This window comes from Miniopterus schreibersii (genome assembly GCF_964146895.1).
Source record: "Miniopterus schreibersii genome assembly, chromosome: 2".
Taxonomy (NCBI): Eukaryota; Metazoa; Chordata; class Mammalia; order Chiroptera; family Miniopteridae; genus Miniopterus; species Miniopterus schreibersii.
The window spans coordinates 20,961,945-20,989,835 of record NC_138102.1 but is presented as its reverse complement, the minus strand read 5'-3'; the positions used below and the strand labels follow the sequence as shown (position 1 = coordinate 20,989,835).

At 37.4% G+C, this 27,891-nt stretch overlaps 1 protein-coding gene across 1 annotated transcript in view; it reads right to left on the bottom strand.

Annotated features, from left to right (window-relative positions):
- The window catches only part of LOC308553630 (disintegrin and metalloproteinase domain-containing protein 32-like), a gene marked incomplete at both ends in the record, with an annotated part of 127,527 nt that overhangs the window by 3,368 nt on the left and 96,268 nt on the right, over window positions 1–27,891 (bottom strand). The window contains 3 exons of the mRNA XM_081129653.1: window positions 10,833–11,029; window positions 17,974–18,157; window positions 19,805–19,910. Coding sequence (XP_080985779.1) covers window positions 10,833–11,029; window positions 17,974–18,157; window positions 19,805–19,910 — 487 coding nt within the window. The remainder of the gene's footprint in view (window positions 1–10,832; window positions 11,030–17,973; window positions 18,158–19,804; window positions 19,911–27,891) is intronic.

The window sequence follows — 27,891 nt, the reverse complement described above, 5'->3', positions numbered from 1 at the left end:
AAAGACCTAAAAGTAAGCCCTAAGAATATAAAACTCCCAGAAGAAAACATAGTGGGAAATCTTCATGGCACTGGACTTCACAATTTCTTGAATATGACACTAAAAGCCCAGGAAACAAAAGTAAAAAGAGACAAATGGGTCTACAACAACCTCAAAAACTTTTATGCATCAAAGGACACAATTAACAAAGTGAAAAGGCACCCTAGGAAACAAGAGAAAAGACTTGCAATCCTATATCTGATAAAGGTTTAAGATCCAGAATACACAAAGAATATACAACTCAACAACAACAAAATCAAAGAACCTGTTTAAGAATGGGAAGAGAACTCGATACACATTTCTCAAAAAATGATATACAAATGGCCAACAAGGATATGAACACATGCTCAGTGTCACTAATCACAAGGGAAATGTAAATGAAAATCATAGTCATAACACCTTCACCCATTAAGATGACTCCTAGGTAAAAAAAAAAAAAAAAATCACAAAATAACAAGAGTTGGCAAGGATGTGGAGAACTTGTAACACTTGAGCACTGTTGATAGGATTGTAAAATAATACAACTGTAATGGAAAACAGTATGAAAATAATTCAAAAAATTAAAAATATAACTACCATAAGATCCAGCAACCCCACTTCTGGGTACATATACAACAGAATTGAAAGCAGAGTGTGGAAGTGATACTTGCATTCCCATTTTGCTAGCAGCATTATTCACAAGAACCAAGAGGCAGAAAAAGCCCAAATACCATCAGAAGATGACTGTATTAAAATATGCTTTATACATACAAGGAAATATAAGCCAACCTTATAAAAAAAGGAAATTCTGTCACCTCATACATGAAACAACGTTGAAGACATTATGCTAAGTGGAATTAGCCATCACTAAAAGACAAATACTGTACTATTCGATTTATATGAGGTATCTAAAGTAGTCAAGTTCATAGAAACAGGAAATAGAATGGTGGGGTTTTTTTAACATGTTTCCCATCTGTCAAATGGGGCTAGTATTAAATTTTGTACACTTATATGATTAAATCTGATTTTAGCCAAAATGATAAATTATTATCGTTTTGGGGGTTTTATTCTTCCTTATTTCATTTTTCAGTTACAGTTTACATTAAATATTATTTTTTATTAGTTTCAGATGTACAGCATAGTGGTTAGACAGTCATAAATTTTATAAAGTGTCCCCCTGATATTTCCAGTACCCACCTGGCACCAAAAATAGTTACTACAGTATTATACACTATATTCCATATGCATCACTATTTTTTAACTACTAATTTTCACTTCTTAATCTCCTCATCTTTTTCACCCAGTTCCCCAACCCCCTCCCTTCTGGTAACAATCAGTCACTTCTCTGTAATAGAATGGTGGTTGGCAGGAGCTGTCAGAATGAAAGAAGACTTGATGTTTAATGAGTATTAGAGTTTCAGATTTGCAAGATGAAAAAATTCTGGAGATCTGTTACACAACAATGTAAATATATGTAACACTACTGAACTGTACACTTAACAATGGTTAAGATGGCAATTTTTATGTAATGTTTTTTATCACAATAAAGAAAAATTCATAGTAGCTTTATTCAAAATAGCCAAAATTTGAAATAATCAAATTATCATCAACAGAAGAATGGATCAATAAATTGTATAATATCCATAAAACTGAATATTAACAACAAAACAACAAACTAAGTATGTTATAAATGGCATAGTATATTACTATAGTGATTATATTAAACAGTCAATTGTGTTTTTGAAATACATTTTTATTTATCTTTAGAGAGAGAGGAAGGGAGAAGGAGAGAGACAAGCTTCAATGAGAGACAAACATCACTCACTGGCTGCCTCCTGCACACTCCCATGACCCAGGCATGTGCCATAAATGGGAATCGAACTGGTGACCTCCTGGTTCATGGGCCAATGCTCAACCACAAAGCCACACTAGTTGGGCTCAAATGTCTTTTTAAAAAACATTTAAATGAAATATAGTGTTTTATATATATCCACATATGTAAAATTTCCCACCCTCTTCATTGCTTGGTGTATTCATATTTCCATCTGACCTTATTTTCCTCCCACCTGAATATAGTTTAATATTTCCTTTACTATATCTTCTAGCAATAAATTCTCTCAGATTCATATAACTTTAAAAAGTCTTTTCTATCCTTAGTTTCTGATTTTTATTAGATATAGAATACTAAATACAGTTTTTTCTCACATTTAAATTATGTCACTTAATTGTTTTGTGTCTTACATATTTTCTGATACAAAGTCTGAAGTCATTCTTATCATTGTTCCTCTGGATATATTGTGTCTTTCTTCTCTGGCCACGTTTAAAATGTCCTCTTCATTGATGGTTTTCAGCAACTTCATTATAATGTGCCTTCGTGTGTGTTTCTTTGTGTTACTCTGGCTTGAGATTTATTGAAATTCTTGAAACTCTTGAGTGTATACTTTTTATCAAATTTTGAAAATTATTTCAAAATTTTCCAGCCTCCCCTCTTTCTCTTCTCCTTCTATAACTCAAATTACACATATGCTGAACCATTTCATAGCATCTTCTGAGTCACTGGTTCATATTTCAATCTTTTTTATCTTTTTGCTTCAGTTTGTATAGTTTCTATTATTCTATCTTTAAGTTCACTGACGTTATCTTCTGCTGTGTCTTTTATGTTGTTAATTTCATTGGCAGAATTTATTTCAGTTACAGTATTTTCCCATTTGTAGAAATTCCATGTGTCTCATTTAATATCTCCCATTTCTCCTTATTGTAATATTCTTTTAAATCCATGAGAATATTTATGATAGTTTTTAACATGCCTATCAGCTAATTGTATAATTTCTAACATTTCAGAGTTTATTTCTATTTCCTAATTATTTCTCAGGGTATAAGTCCCATAATTATTCTCTGCATTTGTTACCTTTTACACTTCATGCTGGATACTGAGACTATTCTGTTGGGATGTCTGCATTTGGTCATTGTCCTTTAAGACTGCTATACTTTGAACTGGAAGGCAGGTAAGTTATTTGCCGAACAGCTTGATCAAGGTTTGTTTTTAAACTCTGACAGGGAAGATTTAGAATGCCCTTTTCCCTAGGGCAAGTTTAGTACTACCAGTAAAGTGTGACTCTTCCGGAGTCTCTAGTGAGTAGTCCAGGTTTTCACAAAATCTCTTCCCTCCAACTGATCATAACTCAAATATCTCCTGGCCTTCTGTAAACACTGATAACTGTTCAGCTTACAGTTCTCATTCCTTCCCTTGTTTGGGAGGTTTAATATTCATCAATAGACCTATGAGGATCTCTGTGTAAATTTCTGAAACTCTTCCTGCATATTACTGCTTCTTCTCTGGAACTCTGCCTCAAAATTCCATCACCTTTATCCCTCTTAACTCCATCTCTGTCTCCTCAACCTTATGAGCCTACAATGCTCGACCTGGATCCCACCCATGGCACTGCAGTCCAAAAACCAACAACAAGACTAAAGCCAGGGCAATCACAGGGCACATCTCCCTTGTTTCCCTTCTCTCAGGGAACAAACTTCTATGCTGCTTATTGTCTAATATCTGAAAACTTGTTTCTAACATTTCTTTTCAGTTTTCCACTTGTCTATGGCAAGAGTGTAATTCAAGATCCACATATTCTTCCATACCCCAAATATCTGTGAACTTTTGAAGACAAAGTAATTCTTCTGCTTTTTTACAAAAACAGAGAGTGTCCTCAGTGTTTCTCTGCTATACCTCAATACCTCATGTGAAAATATATATAGTGTGAACCCCTAAAGAGGTACTTATGGTCTTGAATACTAGTCATTTTTCAAAAGTGCCAGAGTTCTTCATAGTGGTTCATTCTACAAAGAGGGTTAGGTAATTTAAAAAGAATCTGAGACATTTTCTTTGTGTCTGGGGCAAGGATGTCTTACTGTCAAAGTAGCTAGAAAATCACCATTTTTTTTTCCTTTAAGATCTAGTCAATATAATACAGCAACTTAAATGATTGGAAGTACAGCTAGTAAAAATAAATGGGTAATTTTATTGTTAGAAATGATTGTTTACCAAAAGGCTCAATATTTTTATATACTTTAGTTAGCTGCCTGAATAGAATAAATATGCAAATGTTATTAATTTTTCTACACATTGAATGTAGTGATGAAGAAGCCCTAATCACACAGGCAACAAAACTACGGAATAGGCAGAAATAATTTTAACAAAGAATATGCAACATCATGTGAAGAAAACCACAAACTTTGCTGAAAACAGTAATAAAGACTTGAATAAATAATCCAAGACAGAATAATTAGAAAATGTAACATATCAAATATTATACTTAACTGATTTTTGTTAAATGCTATAAAACATAAAACAATATTTTACTGATGTGAAATTGATCAATAAAATAAAACAGCCATTACACATATCTGACAAATGAATAATATGCATAGCACTTCATCTTAGACACCACACACATGGAACTTAGAAGCCCAATGGGCAAGAGGCAGAAATAGATAATTTTTGATCAACATATGAAAATATGTTCAAACTCACCAAGAGTCAAAGGAGATTTGATTAAAACAGAGGAGAAACTTTCTCTCATGTATCAACTTGGCAAATATTAAAAACAAAATAGTACTTAGACAAGAGGAAGAGTTAAAAGAGGCATACCCATGTGTTTACTTCCATTGAGTAAACTTCTAAACCTTTCTGGAAAGCATTTAAAATTTTTAGGTGAATGTCTTAAAGGGGATTACCCCCTTACAATCTATAATTCCACTTCTGGAATCTACCCTACAGAAAAAAAAACAAGAATGCTTACAAACACTAACATACAGATTTGTTCATCAAAGCAAATTTTAATAAGGAAGAATCAAATATTATATAATATTTAACATATGGGAATGGTAAAAATATCTCTGAAGTTATATAATATCACTTCCTATCATGATTATTAGGCATAGTTTAAAACATGGAAAAATTCTTAGGAGTCAAAATGCTTTGTATTAAAAGAGTATGCCATGAGGAGTGATGTCAGCAGCATAGGGGCATGAGAGGACCTCCAAGTCTTTCCCCTTGCAGTCACAACTACCTAGACAGCTACAATTCAACAAAAAATTTCCTGCTCAAGACACAAACATGTCTTAAACATGCTCAGAGGCACCTGAAGGAGTGTGTATCTGAGTGAGCAGCGGACAAGGACACGGAGAAGGACAAGACAACCCGCACGCGGCCCTGTGCTCTACACGGGCCACAGACACGAGTGGGGAAGGGCTGCAGTGCAGCCTCCACTGGGCAGACAGACCTAGGCGCAGTGACAGCAGTCAGTGGCTGGCACATATTAAGACTGGACCCACAGGCAGGGGGAGAGAAACGATGCAGAAATATCACAGTGATTCAAAGCCCACCGCCACTGAAAAAGGATTCTGCAGGCAGGGCATCCACCAACGTCATTCCCCTGTGCTTTCACCAGGCAGCAAAGACCCTCTCTTGGTAAATCATAAGAGAGCTGAAAAATAAAACCCCTTTCCAGCCTAAATGTTCTATACTTATTGGGACTAAGTCCACGAGTAAGATAAGAGCCATGGACGTGCAAACCCAATTTCCTGAACTCATCCCCTACCCATTGCTGTGCAGCTTAGTGGAAGCAGGTGGGTCAGCTTGGAGCAGCTCTGTGGGCAGCTTCTAGCAACAGGAGAGCAGAACTGGGAGCACACAGGGAATCCATAGCCCATCCCTTTCAATCCACAGCAGTGCTGCTTTAAGACTGAGGCAACCAGGTTGTGGAGGAGACACCCACCTCCAGGGGAATACAGAGCATTTCCCACTGTGGAGGAGACACTTCCCTACAGAAATAGATACCAGAAGCCCCAGCAGTGCAGGTAAGAGAAATAAAAACTTGCACTTCTACACTACCCACAGGAAAACAAGAGAAAGACCTCTCTATCTACCATTTAAAGTTCTATTCAGAAGCAGCCTTCAGAAAAATACAATAAAATTTTTTTAAAAACAGCTTCCTATCATTAAAAAAAAAAGTTTTCATTTTCACAAATGTCTAGGCAGAGAAATAATCCATCAAGCACAATAAACAACCAAGATAACAATGGAATTCAGAAAGAACATTACAAATCTCAGAAAATAAATGTAAGGACATGGAAATATGTGACTTAAGTGACAGGATTCAAGATTGCTGTTATGAAAATCTCAACAACATCCAAGATAATGCAAAAAGGAAATTCAACAAACTTAGAAATAAAATCAATGAACAAAAGTAGTACTTCATTAGAGACTAAAATTTTTTTTTTTAAATACAACACAGAAATTCTGGAGCTGAAGAACTCAATAAAAGAGAAAAAGAATGAACTAGCAAGCTTGGAAAATAGCAGACCAGATGGAGGAAAGAATTAGCAACACAGAAGATAGAAATCTAGAAATGACTGAAGTGGAAGGAGAGAGAGAATTAGAGAAAAAGATTAGAACTCTATGAGAACTATCTGAAGGAGCAATATAAGAATAGTGGGTATACCAAAAGGAAGGAAACAGATATCCTACACAAACAAATAATTGATGAAAATTTCCCAAAGCTTTGAAAAATACTGAATTCTTGGATACTAGAAGCTAATAGAACACCTAATTATCTCAATCCAAAAGAGCCTTCTCCAAGGCACATTAAAACTGTCAAAAATTAACAACAACAAAATAATTCTCAAGAAAGTCAGGGAAAAGGAGACAGTAATCAATAAATGAAATCTCATTAGATTATCATTGGATTTTTCAGCAGAAGCCCTACAAACTAGGAAAGGGTGGAAATAAATATTCAAATTATTGAATGAGAGAAATCACTTGCCAAGAATAATACATCCAGCAAAGTTATCCTTTAAGTATGAAAGATTTGGACTTTTCCAGACATACAGAAGCTGAGGGAATTTACCACCACAAGAGCTGCATTACAGGGAATTCTGAAGGGTGTTCTTCTACCTCAAACAAAAAGACAGAAAACTATGAGCAAGATGACTAACAGACAGATCCCGAAATTACAACCCTTGTTCAGAATAGGATATCAAAATCTTAGATATAACATAAAAGTTAAAGGAGATAAAAACATTTTTAAAAAAGAAAAAAAGAGCTACTGAAATAAACTCACAGCATTAAAAAAGTAATTTGTGACTATGAAAACATATAAGGGAGGGGTATAAAAGACTGAATCTGCACAGGTGAATGGAGATAAGGTGCAGTCATAAGAAAAAGAACTACTATATATATGAAACCTGCTTCTGCATAAACCTAATGGTGAACATAAAAATATCTAGGACTAAGAAATATAACAAAAAAAGAGAAAATGGAGGGGGGAAATATAGAATACAACCAAATTAAAATGACAGACAGAAACACATGGAAAAAGAAACAATGGAGACACAGAGCCACCAGAAAATAAAAGATAAAATGAATATAGGAAATCCTCTTATATCAATAATCACACTAAATATAAATGAAGTGATCTCATCTATTAAAAGGTGCAGAGTAACGGATTGGATCAAAAAACAAAACTCAACAATATGCTGCATTCAGGAAACACATCTTAGTAGCAAATAGAGACTTAAAGTGAAAGGGTAAAAAATGATTCCCCAAGTAAATGGCATCCACAGAAAAGCAGGTGAAGCCATACTCATACCTAACAAAATAGATTTCAAAATAAAAAACATAGCAATAGACAAAGATGGGCATTTTATAATGACAAAGGGGACACTACATCAAAAAGACATAACACTTCTCATTATGTATACAACCAAGCAGGGATCATCGAAATATATAAAGCAACTACTAACAGAACTAAAGGGAGAAACTGACAAAAACACAAGCATAGTAGGGAACCTAAATACCACATTGACAGCTATAGATAGATCATCCAATCAGAAAATCAATTAAAAAAATCAACCTTAGATGACACATTACACCAAATGGACATAATTGACATTTATGGAGCCTTTCATCCCAGAACACTAGATTATACATTATTCTCTAGAGCACATGGAACCTTCTCAAAATAGGCCACATGATGGGTCATAAAAATGGTCTCACCAAATTAAGGAGATTAAAATCATACCAAGCTTATTCTCTGACCACAATGCTTTGAAATTAGAAATCAGCTCTGGCCAGCGTGGCTAAGTTGGTTGAGCAACATTCCATGCACAGAAAGGTTGTTGGTTCAATTCCTGGTCAGGGCACATGCTCAGTTTTCCATCTCAATTCCCAGTAGGAGACTTGTAGGAGGCAGCTGATCTGTATTTCTCTCTCATGGATGTTCTCTCTCTCTCTCTCTCTCCCCCTCTCCTTTCCTCTCACACTAAAATTCATAAAAACATGTTTTAAAAAGAAAGAAGGAAGCAAGGAAGGAGGGAGGGAGGGAGGAAGAGAGGGGGGAAGGAAGAGGGGGGAAGGAGGGAGGAAGGGGGGAGGGGAGGGGAGGGGAGGGGAGGGGAGGGGAGGGGAGGGGAGGGGAGGGGAGGGGAGAGGAGAGGAGAGGAGAGGAGAGGAGAGGAGAGGAGAGGAGAGGAGAGGAGAGGAGAGGAGAGGAGAGGAGAGGAGAGGAGAGGAGAGGAGAGGAGAGGAGAGGAGAGGAGAGGAGAGGAGAGGAGAGGAGAGGAGAGGAGAGGAGAGGAGAGGAGAGGAGAGGAGAGGGAAAAGAGGAGAGGGAAAAGAGGAGAGGGAAAAGAGGAGAGGGAAAAGAGGAGAGGGAAAAGAGGAGAGGGAAAAGAGGAGAGGGAAAAGAGGAGAGGGAAAAGAGGAGAGGGAAAAGAGGAGAGGGAAAAGAGGAGAGGGAAAAGAGGAGAGGGAAAAGAGGAGAGGGAAAAGAGGAGAGGGAAAAGAGGAGAGGGAAAAGAGGAGAGGGAAAAGAGGAGAGGGAAAAGAGGAGAGGGAAAAGAGGAGAGGGAAAAGAGGAGAGGGAAAAGAGGAGAGGGAAAAGAGGAGAGGGAAAAGAGGAGAGGGAAAAGAGGAGAGGGAAAAGAGGAGAGGGAAAAGAGGAGAGGGAAAAGAGGAGAGGGAAAAGAGGAGAGGGAAAAGAGGAGAGGGAAAAGAGGAGAGGGAAAAGAGGAGAGGGAAAAGAGGAGAGGGAAAAGAGGAGAGGAGAGGAGAGGAGAGGAGAGGAGAGGAGAGGAGAGGAGAGGAGAGGAGAGGAGAGGAGAGGAGAGGAGAGGAGAGGAGAGGAGAGGAGAGGAGAGGAGAGGAGAGGAGAGGAGAGGAGAGGAGAGGAGAGGAGAGAGAGGAGAGGAGAGAGAGGAGAGGAGAGAGAGGAGAGGAGAGAGAGGAGAGGAGAGAGAGGAGAGGAGAGGAGAGAGAGGAGAGGAAAGGAAAGAAAAAAAGAAAAATCAACTGCAAAAAGGAAGTGAAAAAACAAATATGTGGAAATTAAACAACATGCTACTAAAAAATGACTGGGTCAAAGAAGAAAGAAAAGGTGAGATCCAAAGGTATATAGAGCCCAGATGGTGTAGCTTAGTGCATCAACCCATGAAATAAGAGTTCGCTGATTCGATTCCCGCTCAGGTCACATGCTCGGTTGCAGGCTCAATCCCCAGTAGGGGACGTGGAGGCAGCCAATCCATGTTTCTCTCTCAGTTTCTATCTCTTTATCCATCTCCCTTCCTCTCTCTCTAAAATCAATAAAAAACTATTTTTTAAAAAAGATAGAGAGAGACTAATGATAATGCAAATATGACATATCAAACCATTCGGGATGCAGCGAAAGCAGTAATAAGAGAGAAGATTATATCATTACAGGTCTATCTCAAGAAACAAGAAAAATCCCAAGTAAACCACCTAACATTACATCTTAAAGAACTAGAAAAGGAAGGAGTGCAGCCCAAAGTCAGAAGAAAGGATATCATAAAATTAGAGTATGATTCAATGAAATAGAGAACAAAAAGACTATATAAAAAATTAATGCAACAAAGAGCTGGTCATTTGAAAAGATTAATATTGACAAACCTCTGTCTAGATTCACTAAGGAAAAAAGAGAAAAGACTGAAATTTAAAAAATCAGAAAGGAAAGATGAGAAGTTATCACAGACATCACAAAAATGCAAAGGATCATACTAGAATATTATGAAAACTATATGCTACCAAATCAATGACCTAGAAGAAATAGATAAGTTCCTAGAAATATATAACCTCCCTAGACTGAACTACAAAGAACTGGGAAATGCAAAGAGACCAATCCACACAGTGAGGAAACTGAAACAAACATCGAAAACCTCCCCAAAAGTAAAAGTTCAGGACCAGCTGGGTTCACTGGTGAATTCTACCAAACATTCAAAGAAGACTGATACCTGTCCTTCTCAAACTCTTCCAAAAAAAATTGAAGAAAAGGCAATACTTTCTAACATATGTTATGAGGCCAACATAATCTTGATACACAAACCTGGCAAGGATAACACACACAAAAAAGAAACAGACCAATATCTCTGATGAATATAGATGCAAAAATCCTAACCAAGATAATTAAAAATAACTCTACAGATAACATTAGACCTAATGGTGAGATTAGACGTTTTCCCACTAAGATCAGGAATAACACAAGGAAGTCCCCTCTCACTGTTCCTTTTCAACATCATACTGGAAGACAAGAAAATAAAAGCCATACAAATTATGAAGGAAGAAATAAAACTGGCTTTGGGAGTGACAACAGCATCATGGTAGCAGAAGACATCCCTCCTTCATCCCACCCCATGTCTTTTTAACAACTATATTTGGCATCCATCCATGAACAAAAGTGCTTTTGTGAGAATTGTGTAACTGAGCACAATACACCAACGGACCCTGGGGAAGTCTTTCCCACCTGTGCATTAGGTAACAGGCTTCAGTATAGGCTGTGGAACCACCAGGAATCAGTGAATAGACCTCAGTCCCTCTTGGCTGCATCTGAAGAAAACCTGGAGAGTTCTGATTGGACAACAGAAAACTATGGACACAAAAGTCTTGCAGAAGTCCAACCTTTTGAAGAATACATTCCTGCATTCTTTCAGAGTAACATAACTGTTTGGAACACATTGGAGAGGGTAAGAGTAATTTTGCCAGTGTCACCTCTCCCAAGCACAGGGTGGAACTAGCCAGTGGTGGCTTCTCCTGTAGGGGAAGTGAATCAGTCCCAGCTAACTAGCTGTATTCACACAGCCGGAGAAACCTGTTCCTCTACTGCAGCATCCAGAGTATTGAGACAGGACCTCCACAGTCAGAAAAGAGTCAGATAAGATTCAAAGGGCATCGAAGAGACACAGTTCTTGCTGAATGTTTTCAGTATTTCAGCAAAAAGGCTGCCCATGAGCAGCTGCAAAAACTTAAATCAGGGATCCCCCCACCTGACCTCTGAGCACTCCAAATACCTCAAGTGCTAAACCCATAATTTTTCCCATTTTGTGGCCTACTCCTGTGCACACCTCAGTTGAGCAGCAAGAGCAAGCTCAGTAGGCAGGCATTCCCCTCAGAAAATCAAGCCAGGGTACTTGGGCAAGGGAGAAAGCACAAACTTGAGCTGTAGCTGCCTTCTGGAAAACAAGAGAGTTTTCCAGCAGCCAGTTGTTTCAGTTGTAAAAACCAGAGAAGACATACAAACTTAAGAATTCTGCCACAAGAGGGAGCAAGAATTGTGGAGCCAGTCTACCCACACAAGGCTGGAGAAAGACCCAAACATAAGTAAGATTCATAAAAAATTTCTCCCACCTGAAGACAACTAGTCAAGATTTGAGGAAGTTACTACTACTTCAAATGTGAAAACAGCAATTCAAAATTCCAAGAAAAATGGAGAATCAAGGAAACAAGTCATCACCAAAAGATAACAATAATACTCCAGTAACCAAACTCAAAGATGCAGAATTCAGCAATTTAGCTGATAAAAATTTCAAAATGGCTGTTTTTAGAAACTTGGCAAGCTACAAGAAACACAGAAATACAATTCAACAAAATAGGGAAATCTCATGAACAAAATGAAAAAGTTAACAAAGAAATATAAATCATAAATAAGAACCATAAAGAAACTTTAGAGGTGAATTAATGATTAGAAAATATGTAATAGAAAACATCTATAGCAGAATAGACCCAACAGAAGACAGAATTGGTGATCTGGATAATAGAAACCAGGGAAGACAGGAAAAAAGAATAAGAGCAAAGAAAGTATATGTGATCTAGGGGAAACTATCAAACATATAGATATTAGAATAATTATAGCACTAGAAGAAAAATAGAGAAGAAAAGGGGCATAAAATCTATTTGAAGAAATAACAGTTGAGAACTTCCCCAACATGGGGAGAGACTTGGACATCCAAACTCACAAAAGCTAAACATCACCCCATTATCTCAATGTAAAATGGCCTTCTCTAAGACATATTAAAATGGCACACATAGAAATTAAAGACAAAAAGAAAATTCTAAATAATAGCAAAATGAAAAACAATTTTAATCTACAAAGCAACCATCCATCCCAAAGGCCAGGAGAGAGTGGAATAACGTATTTAACATGTTGGAAAAAAAGTGAGTCAAGAATACTCTACCCAGGAAAATAATCCTTCAGAAATGAAGAAGAAATAGAAACTTTCCCGGACAAACAAAAACTGAGGGAATTCCTCCCCACTAGCCCTGCCTTATAAGAAATGCTGAAAGGAGTTCTTCCATCTGAAATGAAAAGATAATAATCATCAACATTAAAACATACAAAAGTATATAACACACTGGTAAAACTAAATACACAGACTGAGAAAACTCTAAATCTGTAATGTGATTGTGAATTAACCACTTAACATTAGTATACAGGTTAAAGGAAAAGATTATTAAAACAAATTATAGCTACGATAATTTGCTAATAAATGCACAGTATTAAAAGAGGTATATTGTGACATCAAAAACCAAACAGGAGGTAGAAAATGGGTAGAGCTTTTGTATGGGATTGAAGATGAATTGCAATTAGCTTAATATGGACTGTTTTATCTATAAGATGTTTTATGTAAACTAATGGTAACCTTGAAGCAAAAACTATAGTAGACTGAAAAGAGATAAAGAGGGGGGAATCAAAGTATATACCATAGAAAATCACCAATTCACAAAGATAGAAAGAAAGGGGGAAAAGAATGAGGTAACTAAAAAACAGCCAGAAAGCAATTAAAGATATGGCATTAATAAGTCCTTACATATCAACAATTACTCTAAATATGAATGATATTAACTAACCTATAAAAACACAGAATCAATGGATAAAATGAGTGGATAAAAAAGCAAGACCCAGCTGAATTCTGCCTTTAAGAGATTGACTTCAGTTTTAACAGCACACATAGGCTCAAAATAGAGATTAAAAATATTCCATGAAAGTAGAAACTAAAAGAAAGATGGAACAGCTATCCTTATATAAGATAAAATAGACTTTAAGACAAAAATAGTAACAAGACAAAAAGAATGTCATTATATAATGATAAACGGTCAACACTTTAAAAAGACATAACAGCCCGGCCGGGCGTGGCTCAGCGGTTGAACATGGACCTAGGATCTAGGCGATCAGGGTTCGATTCCAGGTCAGGGCACATGCCTGGGTTGCAGGCTAGACAGCCGATCAATGATTCTCTAATCATTGATGTTTCTATCTCTCTCTCTCCCTCTCCTTTCCTCGCTCTTAAATCAATAAAGATATATTTAAAAAATAAATAAATAAAAAATAAAAAGACATAACAATCATAATATACACACCCAACTCGACCACCTAGAATATCAAGCAAATACTAACAAATCTGAAGGAAGAAATTGAGAGCAATACAATAAATGTGGGACACTTCAATACACCACTTTTAACAATGGATAGAAAATCCAGACAGAAAAATCACAAGGAAATGTTGGGCTTGAACCACACTTTAAATCAACTGGACATAACATATATATAGAACATTTCATCAAACATCGGCAAAATATACATTCTCAAGTTCATATGCAACATTACCAAGGAGACAGGTCATATTACAGGCCACAGAAGAAATCTTAGCAAACTTAAGAAGATTGAAAACATACCAAGTATCTATTTGGCCAAAATAATATGAAATTACAAACCAACTAGAGGAAAGATGAAAAATTCACAAACACATAAAAATTAAACAACACACTCTGAACAATCAGTGGGCCAAAGAAGAAATTAAAAAGAAAAATTTTTTAAATATCTAAAACACATCAAAATAAAAACAAAACAGCAAAAATACTGGGATGCTGCAAAAGTAGTTCTTAGAGGTAGTTTATAATAATAAATTCACATATAAAGAAAATAGATAATTTCAAATAAGCAATCTACATCTAATGGAACTAGAAAAAGAAAAGTAAGGCCAAAGTTAGCGAAAGAAAGGCAGTTACAAAGATCATAGTGAAATAAATAAGGACCAAAAAATGAAGAAAAAGATCAATGAAACTCAGAAAAAATTTTTTGTAAAGATAAACAAATTAAAAGATCTTCAGCTAGATTAAGAAAAAAATAGAGGAAAGTGATGTCACCAAGGTGATGACGTAGGTTGTTTCCAAGTTTTCACCCTCTCAAAAGAAGAAAAACTAACATCTATTTATGGACAAGACAGCAATGAGAGAATCCTGGAACATGAGGGTGAGACTAAAGCAGACCCATGCACCACCTAGACTGAGACAGACTGAGAGAGGGTAAGAGTAGCATTACACTGACCATACTGCCCCTTCCCCAGGCCAGCAAGACACCACACTGAGCCTACAGTTCCTCCACTGGGGAAAGAGAGCTCAGGGTGGACATACCGATCCCCCAGCATTGTGAGTCACCTCCTGGGAGTCCACACTTTGATTCTGCCTCACAGGGATCGGGGGAAAATCTGTGGGGCTTGCCCACTGGGATTCTCATTTTGATGGAGAAAGCAGGAGGGACTTGCAACCAGTGCTTGGAGCTTGGTAGTCAAAGTTCCTACCTGCACTGCCCAAGTAGTTGTCTCACCAGTGGCTTTGCTGATTTCAGAGCCAAGAAAGTGGTGCAGTATTACCAGGGAACTTGACAGGGTTCAGGTCTGCCTGCTTTGGGACCTCAAACAAAGAGTCTTGCCACCTCTGTAGCCTGGTCTGTTCCCTTACCAGGCAAAAGAGCTGAGAAATAGGCCTGACGACACACAGCTGGGTGTAGTTCCCACACAACAGTCGCTATAATTAACTAGGGCTACAAATTTAGTAACCCAATTCAGCTCTATTCTGAAACTTATTACAGCAGGGCCTAGTTGCTGGGAGAGGTCATCAAGAAGACGTGACCACTGGTCTGACCTGCAAGCTGATCTTGGAAATTTGAGGCTCCCACCTCCTCCAGACTTTACTTGGAATCTGTGCTCTGTTTGCTATCTCTGTGCTAGAAGCTATAACAATCTTGAGACAGAAATGTGGTGATTAGACTATTTGAACTAGGTATATGACTAAACCCAGATAAAGCCCCCTGTATATGTCACTGAACCTAATTAGGGCCTCTAAAATTCTGGTGGGCTGGTGCAGAAAACTACTTATCTTGTGGCTTCCCAAGTCAAGCCTGTAAATTCTCTTGTTAATTAAACCTGCCACCTACCAACTAGAATGGACTACCTTTTCCTTCAGTCTCTCTCTGCTTTCCACATACAGGGGCCAGTTTCAGATTATATTCAGGAAGCTCTGCAGGAGGATGCAACCCAACACTAGCATATAGTAGGAACCCAATAAATGTCAAATAAATTAATGAGTGATGCTGAAAAGTGTCGAAGATTAACGTGGTTTGGGGAAACATCTATCATGTGCTTGCTTACTTACTCCATGTCCTTTGCACTTTGCTGAACACCGAAGAAACTGGCTCTGAAAAGAGCCTATGTCTACACATAAACGATTTACACAAATCTAATGAAAAAAAATTTCCAAGTCAGAGAAGTTCAGCTATTTTAACATTTTAATCAGTAATTTTATAACATATGATCATAACCATTCAATGCAATAAATATCCATTTAAGTACTGCTTTTGCTGTATCCCACAAATTTTTATATATTGTATTTTCATTTTCATATAATTCAAATTATTTTTCAATTTCTCCTTTCAGAATGTATTGTTTAATCTCCAAGTATTTTGACTTTTCAGGTAAGTCTGATATAAACTACAGACTTTGGGTGATAGTGATGTGTCAATGTAGGCTCATCAACTATAACAAATGTACCAACAATGTTTTATCATATAGGACTTACAGTACCATTAAAGGTTACCTGGTACAATTTGTTTTCATACAATATCACTGAGAACTGTCCATGTTATGGAAAAGATTATCTTCTTACTAAATTACCAACTGAATAATATCATGTTGACTTCTCTTTTCCTTTTAGAAATATAATTTTATTTATTAAAAATAATTTCACATATAATTTTTTAGCTCTACTATGCACAGGGAATTTATGATAATACCTTAAATCTTTTTTTAATTTTATTTTAATTGTTGACACTATTACAGATGTCCCCATTTCCCCACCCTTTGCCTATCTCCACCCAGCCTCCTCACCCCTCTTCCCTCTGGCCATCACGACACTGCTGTCTGTGCATATGGGTTATGCATATATATTCTTTGGCTAAACCCTTCACCTTCTCTCATTCATTCCTCCTTTTCCCCCTCCCCTCTGACAGCTGTCAGTCTGTCCCTTGTATCTATGCTTTTGTTCATAGCAGCATTATTTACAACAGCCAAGATCTGGAAATAGCCCAAGTACCCATCAGCAGGTGACTGGATAAAAAAGCTGTGGTACATTTACACAATGAAATACTATGCAGCCATAAAAAAGAAAGAACTCTTACCTTTCGCAACAACATGGATATACCAGGAGTTTATTATGATAAGTGAAATAAACCAGTCAAAGACAAACAAAAACCATATGTTCTCACTTATATGTGGAATATAATGAGCAAAATAAACTGACAAACAAAATAAAAACAGAGGCAAGGAGACTTTATTAATTGTTTTGGCTCCATGGCCTAAATATATCTACTGAGTTCCCAGGCATACCCTCCTTTAAGGAGGCATTCACGGCTCCTAGGCAGGAAGAGGAAGCCTGGCAAGGATATGGTCAGGAATAAAATAGACTTTGAAATAAATTCTCTCTGTTTTCTCTAGATTTGTGTCAGCCTCTGAAATAATGAATTATAATAACAATAAATAATAATATCCAACCTATATTTAACTCTTACTATGTGCTAGACATTGAGCTAACCACTTCATACTGTTATCTAATTTAATATTCTCAATAACCCCAGAGTAAATGCTATTATATACACCCACTTTACATATAGTTGTGGTATCTCAGACTTGTTAGGTATCTAGCAAAATGTCAAAACATAAGAGGTGATAACTTGATTCTATGAAGCCTGATCTAACTTGTGATCTTATCTGCTGGGCAACAAAGAGACCCATATTACCCAGTGGGATTTCTTCTTTTTTTCCAAGAAAAGTGAATTTTCATGCTAGAGAGTACTTAACTACAGTATAGTACCAAGACCTCACCTCTCCCCACTCCAGTCCCCAAATACTTGGTGGTTTCCTTGCTTACAACACTGAAATTCTGAAAAAAACCAAACTGATCCATTTCCCTCTTAATATTTCATCTGGCCCAGCCGGGCGTGGCTCAGCGGTTGAGTGTCGACCTTGGATCCAGGCAATTAGGGTTCGATTCCTGGTCAGGGCACATGCCCGGGTTGTGGGCTGGATCAATGACTCTCTCATCATTGATGTTTCTCTCTCTCCCTCTCTCTTCCTCTCTCTGAAATCAATAAAGATATATTTTAAATATATATATATATTTCATCTGGAGTCCAACTGAAGCTTATTCATTTCCTTTATCTAAATATTTAAGGTTACATAGCACTACACATGAATTTAAATTTGACACTGAAACGAAAATATGTATTAATTAAATAAATTTCATTTAATTTAAAAAATAAACTTTAAATCACTTACCCTCCTAGTATCACAGTGAGAGCCACTAGGGACCACCATTGGATCTGTAGTTGGGTCATAAATACTGTAGTCTAAAGCTATACATATAATGTTTTGTACATAAGCATAAATCACAGAAACATTAGCTCTACGGAAAGGAGTTAGAGTAGGGTAGGTACAAATTAATCTTCCACATATAAGATTCCTGCAAACATAATAAAATTGCATGATTATTATACATTAGGCACTTATTGGAAATGCTTCAGATTTGCTTTCTATGACAAAAATTAAAATAAATGGTAGATAATTTATGGCAACGTGTCTAGGGAAAATGTAATACTTTAACACTCACATTTAAAGTAAAAAGTAAAAAAGTATAAAGCCATTGATACAAGATTATCTTTCAAAGCTACGAATGGTCTTTTATTCACTGTGCAGGTTTACATACTTATTGTCAAATAATCAATTAACACAAGCATTTTATATGATATAATGATGAACAAATTATGACCAATACTCTCAAGATCCTTACAGTCTAATACCAAATGTGATGTTTTGTTAAGTCATACACTTGAAACCTGTATGGTTTTATGAACCAATGTCACCCCAATAAATTCAATTTAAAAAAAGAGTAATTGTTTTTTAAAAGTTCTACAAATAAAATAAATTCTTCCATTCTAATTTAGCAGTCAGGGAAAACGTCAAAGAGAACATCCAATCTGAGTCAAAGTTTACAAGTTAGGAGGGACTTAGCATAGTAAGGCATTTCTAAACAAAAGTAACAGCATAAGCAAATCAAGGAAGCATAAAACTGTGGTATATATACCTGTCTACAAATCCCATGAGTACAAGGGCCATGGGTGATTTGCTAACTAGTATCTAGCCCAGCGTCCAGCACATAGTAGGTTCTTATTAAATGTTTGTTAAAATAAATTGATAACCAATATATCAAAGAGCTGGCTCTTCAGATGAAGGCAAAAATGAACTTCATTTTATTTATTTTTAAAATTTTATTTTTATTATTGAAAGTATTACAGATGTCCCCCTTTTTTTCCCATGGACCCTCTCTACCCTGCACCCACACCTCACCAGGCCTTCACCGCACTTTTGTCTATGTCCATGGGTTATGTATATATGCATATACATAATCTCACTCATATTTGGAATCTAATGAACAAAATAACCTGGTCAACAAAATAGATCCAGAGACATAGAAGCATGGAAAAGACTGACAAATCAAAGAGGGAAGGGGAGCTTGGGGGTGGGAAGAGATTAACCAAAAATGAACTTCATTTTAAAGACACTGGGCAGTCTTCAGCTTGGGCAAGCAATCAAATGAAAAGGGACAGTATTTTTATAAAGAAAAATGAGCAGGTTCAGAAAGGAAAGGTGCAACAGACATTAGTTTCAATCATGTATTGGACTTAGGGGCCTAATGATCATCTACATATGTTTAAAAATTAGATGTAAATTTAAGCCTCTAGCACATGAAAGATGTCAGGGCTAGAGATTTTAATTGAGATTCACTCCCATACACATGTAATACTTGGAACCGCTGGAATAAATGACACATATGAAGAAAAACTAGTCCTGGCCAGTGTGGCTCAGTTGGCTGGAGCATCATCCTGTACACCGAAAGGCTGCAGGTTTGATTCCCGATCAGGGCACATTCCCAGACTGCAGGTTCAATCCCCAGTTGGGACACGTATGGGAGGCATCTGATCAATGTTTCTCTCTCACATCGATGTTTCTCTTCTCTCCCTTCCTCTCCCTCTCAAAAATCAATTTTAAAAGGAAAACTAAACAGAATTTTACAGAACATAAAAGCATATTTAATATTTACATAGCATACCTCCATTGACAGTATTTATGGCCGCCTCTAGCCTTACCGCAGTTCCCAAACCTATCAACTTGAGATTGGATTTCTTGATAGCAGACAAATGGAGCATTTTTTGAACCTGTCAAAGTTTAAAATATATTTGGATTAAGACGCTCTTTATTTTTCATCTTCTTCATTTCTTCATATATTATGTCCCCTTTTCCTTTTTCTCTATTATCTAATTCAAAAATCTTCCTAACGAAGTTGTTGAAAAAGAGAAAAATTAAAGTGAAGGGACAATGCTCATGGTTATTCCTCCTTTCCATTTTGTGTTATTGTCATCACAAAAGATAAGAGGGAAAGAAGAGTTATAGAACTGTAACCACAAGAGGGCTCTGTGAAAGTAAGCAACAGAAAGCTAACACAAGAGAATTATACTTGTTCTCTGAGATTCTGAGTAGGAATTCACACAAAGCCAGGTCTACAACTTAATCTCGCTGAAGAACCTCATTGTATCCTCAAGAAGTCTAAAATAAAAAGACCAAAATTGCCAACCTTTATATTTAACCATTTTTTTCCTTCACTACTATACTAATTTTTTATCGCTTTACAAAAGACTCCTGAAATCTTGGCAGCTTACAGCCCATTTATAATGTCACAGTTTCTAGAAGTCAGGAGTCCAGCAAGGCACAAGTGATTTCTCTACTCAGGGTCTCACTAGGCTGAAACAAAGTTATTGGCTGAGGCTGGAGTCCTCCTGTGAGCTCACTAACTGTTGGTAGAATTCAGGGATTTTTTGCAGTCATAGCTCCAATTTCTTACTATCTACCAAGGGGTGATCTTGGCTCCTAGGAATTCCCCCTCAGGTCCTAGTCACATGGCCCTCTCAAAACATGGCAGCTTATTTCTTCCAAGCCAGCATGAGAATCTTTCTGACACCACCCATCTTTTACGGGCTCACATAATTAGGTCAGGCCCACTCAGAATGATCTCAATTAATTCAAAGTTAACTGACTGTGGACCTTAATTACATCTTCAAAATTCCTTCATCTTCACTATATAATATACTCACAGGAATGATATCCCATCATATATTCACTGGTTCTGCCCCAACTCAAAGTGCACTACCCAACGCACGTACGTTAGGAGAGTCTCAGGGGTCATCTTAGAATTCTACAGAGCAGTTACCTTCTCTAAAACGAACTTTGCTAAGCCTAGCTGCTTCACATATAAAAGCAGATTGTATCTACCTCAATAGATTGTTATGAGAATTAAGATGATGTTTATTTAGTCACTGGTAGTTCTCAGCTAATCCTTCCCTATATTTTTACAATCAAGAAGGTTTCTCCTGTTTACCTGCCCCTTCCATGATTTGGATTTTTCCCCAATATTAAGTTTTTTATCTTCTCCTAATTTGCTATCTTTCCACCATTTTTAAACATTGGTTCATCAAAAGTAATCCATAAAGACAGGCAATGTTGTTTTTGAATATTCACAATGTTTAATCAGTTCAGTTGTGAATCTGAGATACCAGATTAGGAATGCCAATGTATAAATTGTTAAACATCATGATAATCCAAGGAAATTCAGAAATTGGATAATTCAGTCCAGTTTGGAGAAAAAATATAAAAGAATATGTTAGTCACAGAGAAGTCAGACGGATTCTACTGAAAGTCATGTTCTTCATCCAGTCCAATTTTCATTAGTCCATCTATTGCACCTAAAAGTACCAATGAGCCATAGTATTAACTTCACCCTTAAATACCTCTCGTTAGTGTTAGGGACTTCTTCTCAGATCAGTCTGGGTTTTCCAGGGTGAGATGAAAACACTAAGAGGGCAACACTTTGCAAATGTGAAGTCACATGTCAAATATTCCCTTAAATCCACCATACTGACCAAGTCGACAAAGTAAGAGAATTTGCCCTTTGATATTCCAAATAATATATTTGTATTCCCTGTATCCTATTATAAAAGGCTATGAGGTACAATAAAATAGGGACCATAACTTAACATCTGACTCACCTCATCTCATGACTACCAGGCACTTACAATTTAACATATCCTAAAACCAAATTCTGTTATAACCCTAGACTTCCTTATTTCAGTTTATGGGACCATTTAGTCAACCAGATATTCAGGCTAAAACTTAGGGATCATCCTTGATTTACTTTTTCCCCTCATTACCTGCCTCCACTATCTAATCCAAGTCTTACCGACACTGCCTCCTAAATACAGCCTTGGCATGACCACTTCTCACTTTTTTCATGGCCACCACTCTCGCCAGCGCTATCATCAATTCTCTTCTAACACACTACCACAGGCTTCTAATCAACTTCCTGCTTCTACCGATGTCCACTCCCCATAGTGCATCCTCCATACCATGAATCAGAGTGATCTTTTTAAACAATAAAAATCACGTATCAGCCTCTTATTGAAATATCTCTAATGGCTTCCCCTTACACAAAAAATAAAATCCAACCTTTTTACCACAGTCTTTACTCGGCCTGGTTCACTAAACTTCAGCCACAATGTCCTTCATTTTATCCTTAAGCTCACCAAATTCAATCCCAACTCAGTACCATAACATCTGCTGCTTTTCTCTGCCTCAAATGCTCTTTCACAAGATCATCTCTTGACTAGCCCCTTCTGAATATTCAAGTTTCTACTCAAATTTCACTTCCACACACAAACTGTCCCTGAACACCCAATCTAAAGCAGCCTACTTTTATCATCACTCTTTGTCCTACCATCATGTTTTTTTGTAACACTGCTAATGGAAATGATTTTGTTTATTTACTTACCAATCTTTACTATTTATTGTCTAAACCCTATAATGCCACTAATGGAAATGACTACATTTTTTTTTATTTACTAATTTTTTACTGTTTATTGCCTGAACCCTTAAGTGGAATATAACCTCCATAAGAATAGGAACCATATTTTTTGTCCTGTTCATCACAGGGTTTCCAGTGCTAGAAGAGTGCCTTACCCAACTGAGGTGCTCAATATATATTCATGGAACAAATTTTAAAAAATCAACATCTTGGGTAACCATATCTCATGATCTGTCTTCCTTATGAAGTTTAATATCCAAAATCAGGTCCTCCAACATAAATTATACTTATTCTACTTGAGGCAATAGAGAATTTTGAACATTAACATTTGAAATGAACTCCTTAGTGATCTCATCCAAATCATGATTCCAATGTCACCTCACTAATATCATTAAATATTCTTTATTGAAAGAGGCAATCTTTTTCAAAGAATTCGCAGATAGAACCAATCTAAATTTTCCACAGATGGATTAAGTAAATAGCACTCTTTTCCTCATGGTTCCTAAAACAGTCTTAAGAGATTAAGTAAGCATAAACTCACTTATAGAATCTGAAGCTCCTTGAGCTATATAATTCTTTTCCATCTCCAATAAACTATAGATAACTACTGTAACACTAGATTAAATGATAGAGAAATAACCATTTTCTAGTAATCTCAGAAAGCCCATTAAAATTATGGAATAGCTCGGCCAATGAGGCTCAGTAGTTAAGCATCAACCCATGAACCAGGAGATCACCGTTCGATACCTGGTCAGGGCCCATGTCTGGGTAGTGGGCTCAATCCCCAGTAGGGGGTGTGCAGGAGGCAGTTAATCAATGACTCTCATCAATGATTTTTCTATCTCTCTCTCCCTCTCCCCTTCTCTCTCTGAAATAAAAAAAACCCATATTTTTTAAAATTATGAGAATGAAGAGACAGATTAAATGAAATACCACTTATTACACTGGCCTTGAAGAAATATGGGTAGACAGATTAAAGATGATGGTGGACTGAATGGAAGCTACACTGACACTCTACCAGGACCAAACTGGAATTACAACTAAAATATACAAAAACCATCCTGAATAATCAACTGCAACTAAAGATGAGCTAGAGAGCACCCTCATAATCAAGGACCTAAAGTGGAGACGACATAGAGACTGGTAGGAAGTGTGGAGGCAGGAGAGGTCTGGCTAGGCTTCCACAGGCAGCAACTGAAGGTCCAGAGGGCTATCTCAGCTGGGGGGGTTTCCACTGAGGACCCTGGGGCCTAAATCCCAGGCTGGACTTCCCAGCCAAGAGCACCAGAACTAAGAAAGGTGCCCATATAACATCTGGCTGTGAAAAGCAGCCAGGTTTCTGTCTGCCAGGAAGAGACAGCTGGAAATGCAGGCCCACCCTTAAAGAGTAAAAGCACAAAGTTTCTCATGTAGCCACTTACCTTAGGCTCCAGCAGAGGGAGGGCAGAGTGGATGGGAGCTGTGTGAGGAGAATCTAGGGATGTGGGCTCTAAAGACAGAAATCAGAGGGCACCCCTCTGGATTCCTGTGCAGAGTCATTCCCCCATACTGCAGAGGACATCAGGAAGACATCTGCCTTCCAAGCAGCTTTTGCCTGAGGCGGGGGAGCAATTTCCCATCACTGCTGGAAAACTTCTTGCCCTATCCCTTGGAGTTTCTACACCTGAGGCTCATTAAGAGAATGAGATTAATCAGACCTGTACTCGGAAAACTACATGACACTGAAAAAAGAAACAGAGGAAGATTTAAACAAGTGGAAGAATATACTATGCTCATGGATTGGAAGAATTAATATCATTAAAATGTCCATACCACCCAAAGCAATTTATAAATTCAATGCAATTCCTACTAAAATATCAACAGCAAATTTCACAGACCTAGAACAAACATTTTGAAAATTTATATGGAACCAAAAAAGACCCCGAATAGCTGCAGCCATCTTGAGAAAAAAGAACAGAGTGGGAGGGATCACATTACTGGATTTCAAACAGTATTACAAAGCCATTGTAATCAAAACGGCCTGGTATTGGTACAACAAACAGGCATACATGTTCGATGGAAAAGAACAGAGACGCCAGAAATAGACCCATGCCATTATGGTCAGTTAATATTTGACAAAGGAGGCAAGAGTATCCAATGGAGTAAAGACTGTCTCTTCAGTAAGTGGTGCTGGGAAAATTGGACGGATACATGCAGAAAAATGAAACTAGACCACCAACTTTCACCATACACAAAAACAAACTCAAAATGGATAAAAGACTTAAATGTAAGTCACGAAACCATAAACATCCTGGAAGAAAACATCGGCAGTAAAGTCACAGACATCCAAGCAGTGGAATTTTCACGATACATCTCCTAGGGCAAGAGAAACAAAAGAAAAAATAAACATATGGGACTACATCAGACTAAAAAGCTTCTGCATAGCAAAAGAAAACAGCCTCGCCTAGCCGGGCGTGGCTCAGCGGTTGAGCATCGACCTAGGATCCAAGAGATCGGGGTTCGATTCCCGGTCATGGCACATGCCTGGGTTGTGGGCTGCAGCGGATCAATGACTCTGTCATCATTGATGTTTCTATCTCTCTCCCTCTCCTTTCCTCTCTCTGAAATCAATAAAAAATATATATTAAAAAAAGAAAACAGCCTCAAAATACAAAGGAACCCCACAATCTGGGAAAACATATTTGCCAAGCATATATCTGATAAGGGGATAATTTCCAAAGTGTACAAAGAACTCATATTACTCAGCAAGAGGAAGACAAACAACCCAATTAAGAAATGGGGAAAGGACCTGAATAGACACTTCTCCAAAGAGGACATACAGATGGCTAAGAGACACATGAGAAAATGCTCAATGTCGCTAATCATCAGAGAGATGCAAATTAAAACCACAATGAGGTATCACTTCATACCTGTAAGAATGGCTACCATCAACAAATCAACAAATGATATGTGCTGGCGAGGGAGTGAAGAAAGGGGAGCACTAATACACTGCTGGTAGGAATGCAGACTGGTACAACCACTATGGGAAACAGTATGGAGGTTCCTCAAAAAATTAAAAATGAAGCTGACTTTTGACCCAGCGATTCCACCCCTAGGAATGTATACTAAGAATCCTGAAACATTCATCAGAAAGAATATATGTACGCCGATGTTCATTAGCAGCACAGTTTACAATACCTAAGATCTGGAAAGAGCCCAAGTGCCCATCAGTAGATGAGTGGATAAAAAAGCTGTGGGACATTTACGCCATGGAATACTATGCAGCTGTAAGAAAGAAGAATCTTGTACCCTTTGGGACAGTATGGATGGACCTGGAGAAAATTATGCTAAGTGAAATAAGCCAGGAAGAGAAAGACAAACATCACATGATCTCACTTATACATGGAATCTAAAGAACTTAATAAACTGATGAACAGAATAGATTCAATGACATGGAAGTATAGATGAGACTGGTGAATGTCAGAGGGATGGAGAAGGGCAGGTGGGTGGAGGGGGAGAGAGTAACAAAAAGAATTTATATGCATATATGCACAACCCATTGCTTCGATTTCCTCAGTTGTTATTAGCCTATTCAGGTTTTCTGATTCTTCATGATTCAGTTTTACATGATCTCACTCATATGTGGAATCTATTAAACAAAATAGACTGAAGAACAAAATAGATCCAGAGACATAGAAGCATGGAACAGACTGATGAATCTCAGTGGGAAGGCAGGGGTGGAGGAGTAGGTGGAGAGAGACTAATCAAAGAACTTGTATGCATATATGCATAACCCATGGACACAGACAATTGTGTGAGGAAGGCCAGGGGGGAGCGGATGTAGGATGGAGGGGAATCAATGGGGGAAATAAGGGGGATATCTGTAATACTTTCAACAATAAAGATAAATTATTTTTTTTTCTAAAATATCTTTATTGATTTCAGAGAGGAAAGGAGAGGGAGAGAGAGAGATAGAAACATCAATGATGAGAGAGTCATTGATCGAGCCCACAACCCGGGCATGTGCCCTGACCGGGAATTGAACCCCGATCGCCTGGATCCCAGGTCGACGCCCAACCACTGAGCCACGCCCGGCCGGGCTAAAGATAAATTTTTAAGAAAAGGAATATGGGTAAAGTTTATATCTTTCTGTGTTGTTTTCATTTATGTGTACACTGCAGCTTCATTTTTCTACCTCATTGAGGCCCATCTTTTTCCACATAGCCAAAAAAAATAGCTGCCAAAAACTCTAGAGCTCTTAGAGGGAAAATTCTCTCTTAAACTGTCCAAAATTCCAAGAAAAGACTTATAACCTCCCTAACTAGCTTAGTATGAGTTGGATGCTCACCTCAAGAACTACCAACTGTAAAAAGGTTAGAGAGTACTGCAACTGGATTGGGTTTGGTTAGGTACTCAGTACAGTCAAACCAATATAGAGTTATAAGACGATGCTGTACTAATAGAATATTTCCCACAATAACCATGTAGATATTGGGCAGTTCCTAGAAAGTGGTAATAAGAAAATCCTACCTGAGACCTCTACAAATAAATCTAGAAGTTTACTGTAAAATCTTGCCTCTTATCACCAATAAAACAGTTTATGATGCTCTGACCCATACTGATCTCGGCCTTCTCTATATAAACTTCGGTACTCCAGGCTAACATGATTATCACATAGGGTGTCCTAGTACCGTAACCTCAACTTTGGCTACTATTGAGTTAAAGAGAGAGAAAAGATAGCACCTCTACTGGCAATTGTGCCTCAATATCCAGTCTTCCTTTTTTCCACTTACTAATAGAACTTTCTTATTATTAGAAGGACACACAAACACCAAGCTAAAAAAAAAAAAACAAAACCAAAAAACGTTTCTCAGGATCCCTTGCAACTAGATATGGTTTTATGACAAAGCCAGTGGAATATGACCAGAAATTATACACAAAACATCATGTTAATAGCATTAAGTAAAAGCTGGTTACAATTTCATGTCCTACTTCCATTCCATGGGCTGGCATAAAGATTTTTGTGCTGGGAAACTGCTTTCTATCATAAACACAAGGGATGGCCAAGTAACAATAAAAATTACAGGTTCTTGAAAAATGTCATAAAGCAAGGCTGCTGAACCACCTTTGACAACTTGCCTACATCTGGAATATTTTATGAGAGAGAGAAAACTTTTGAACCACTTTATTTTTAGGTATCTATGTAATAACAATTTATTCCCTAATTAATAAGCAGGATTGTCACTGCGGTAAACTAAAATGCTTTAGAAATGGGTGTCCTGTACAAAATATATAATGCCAGATGC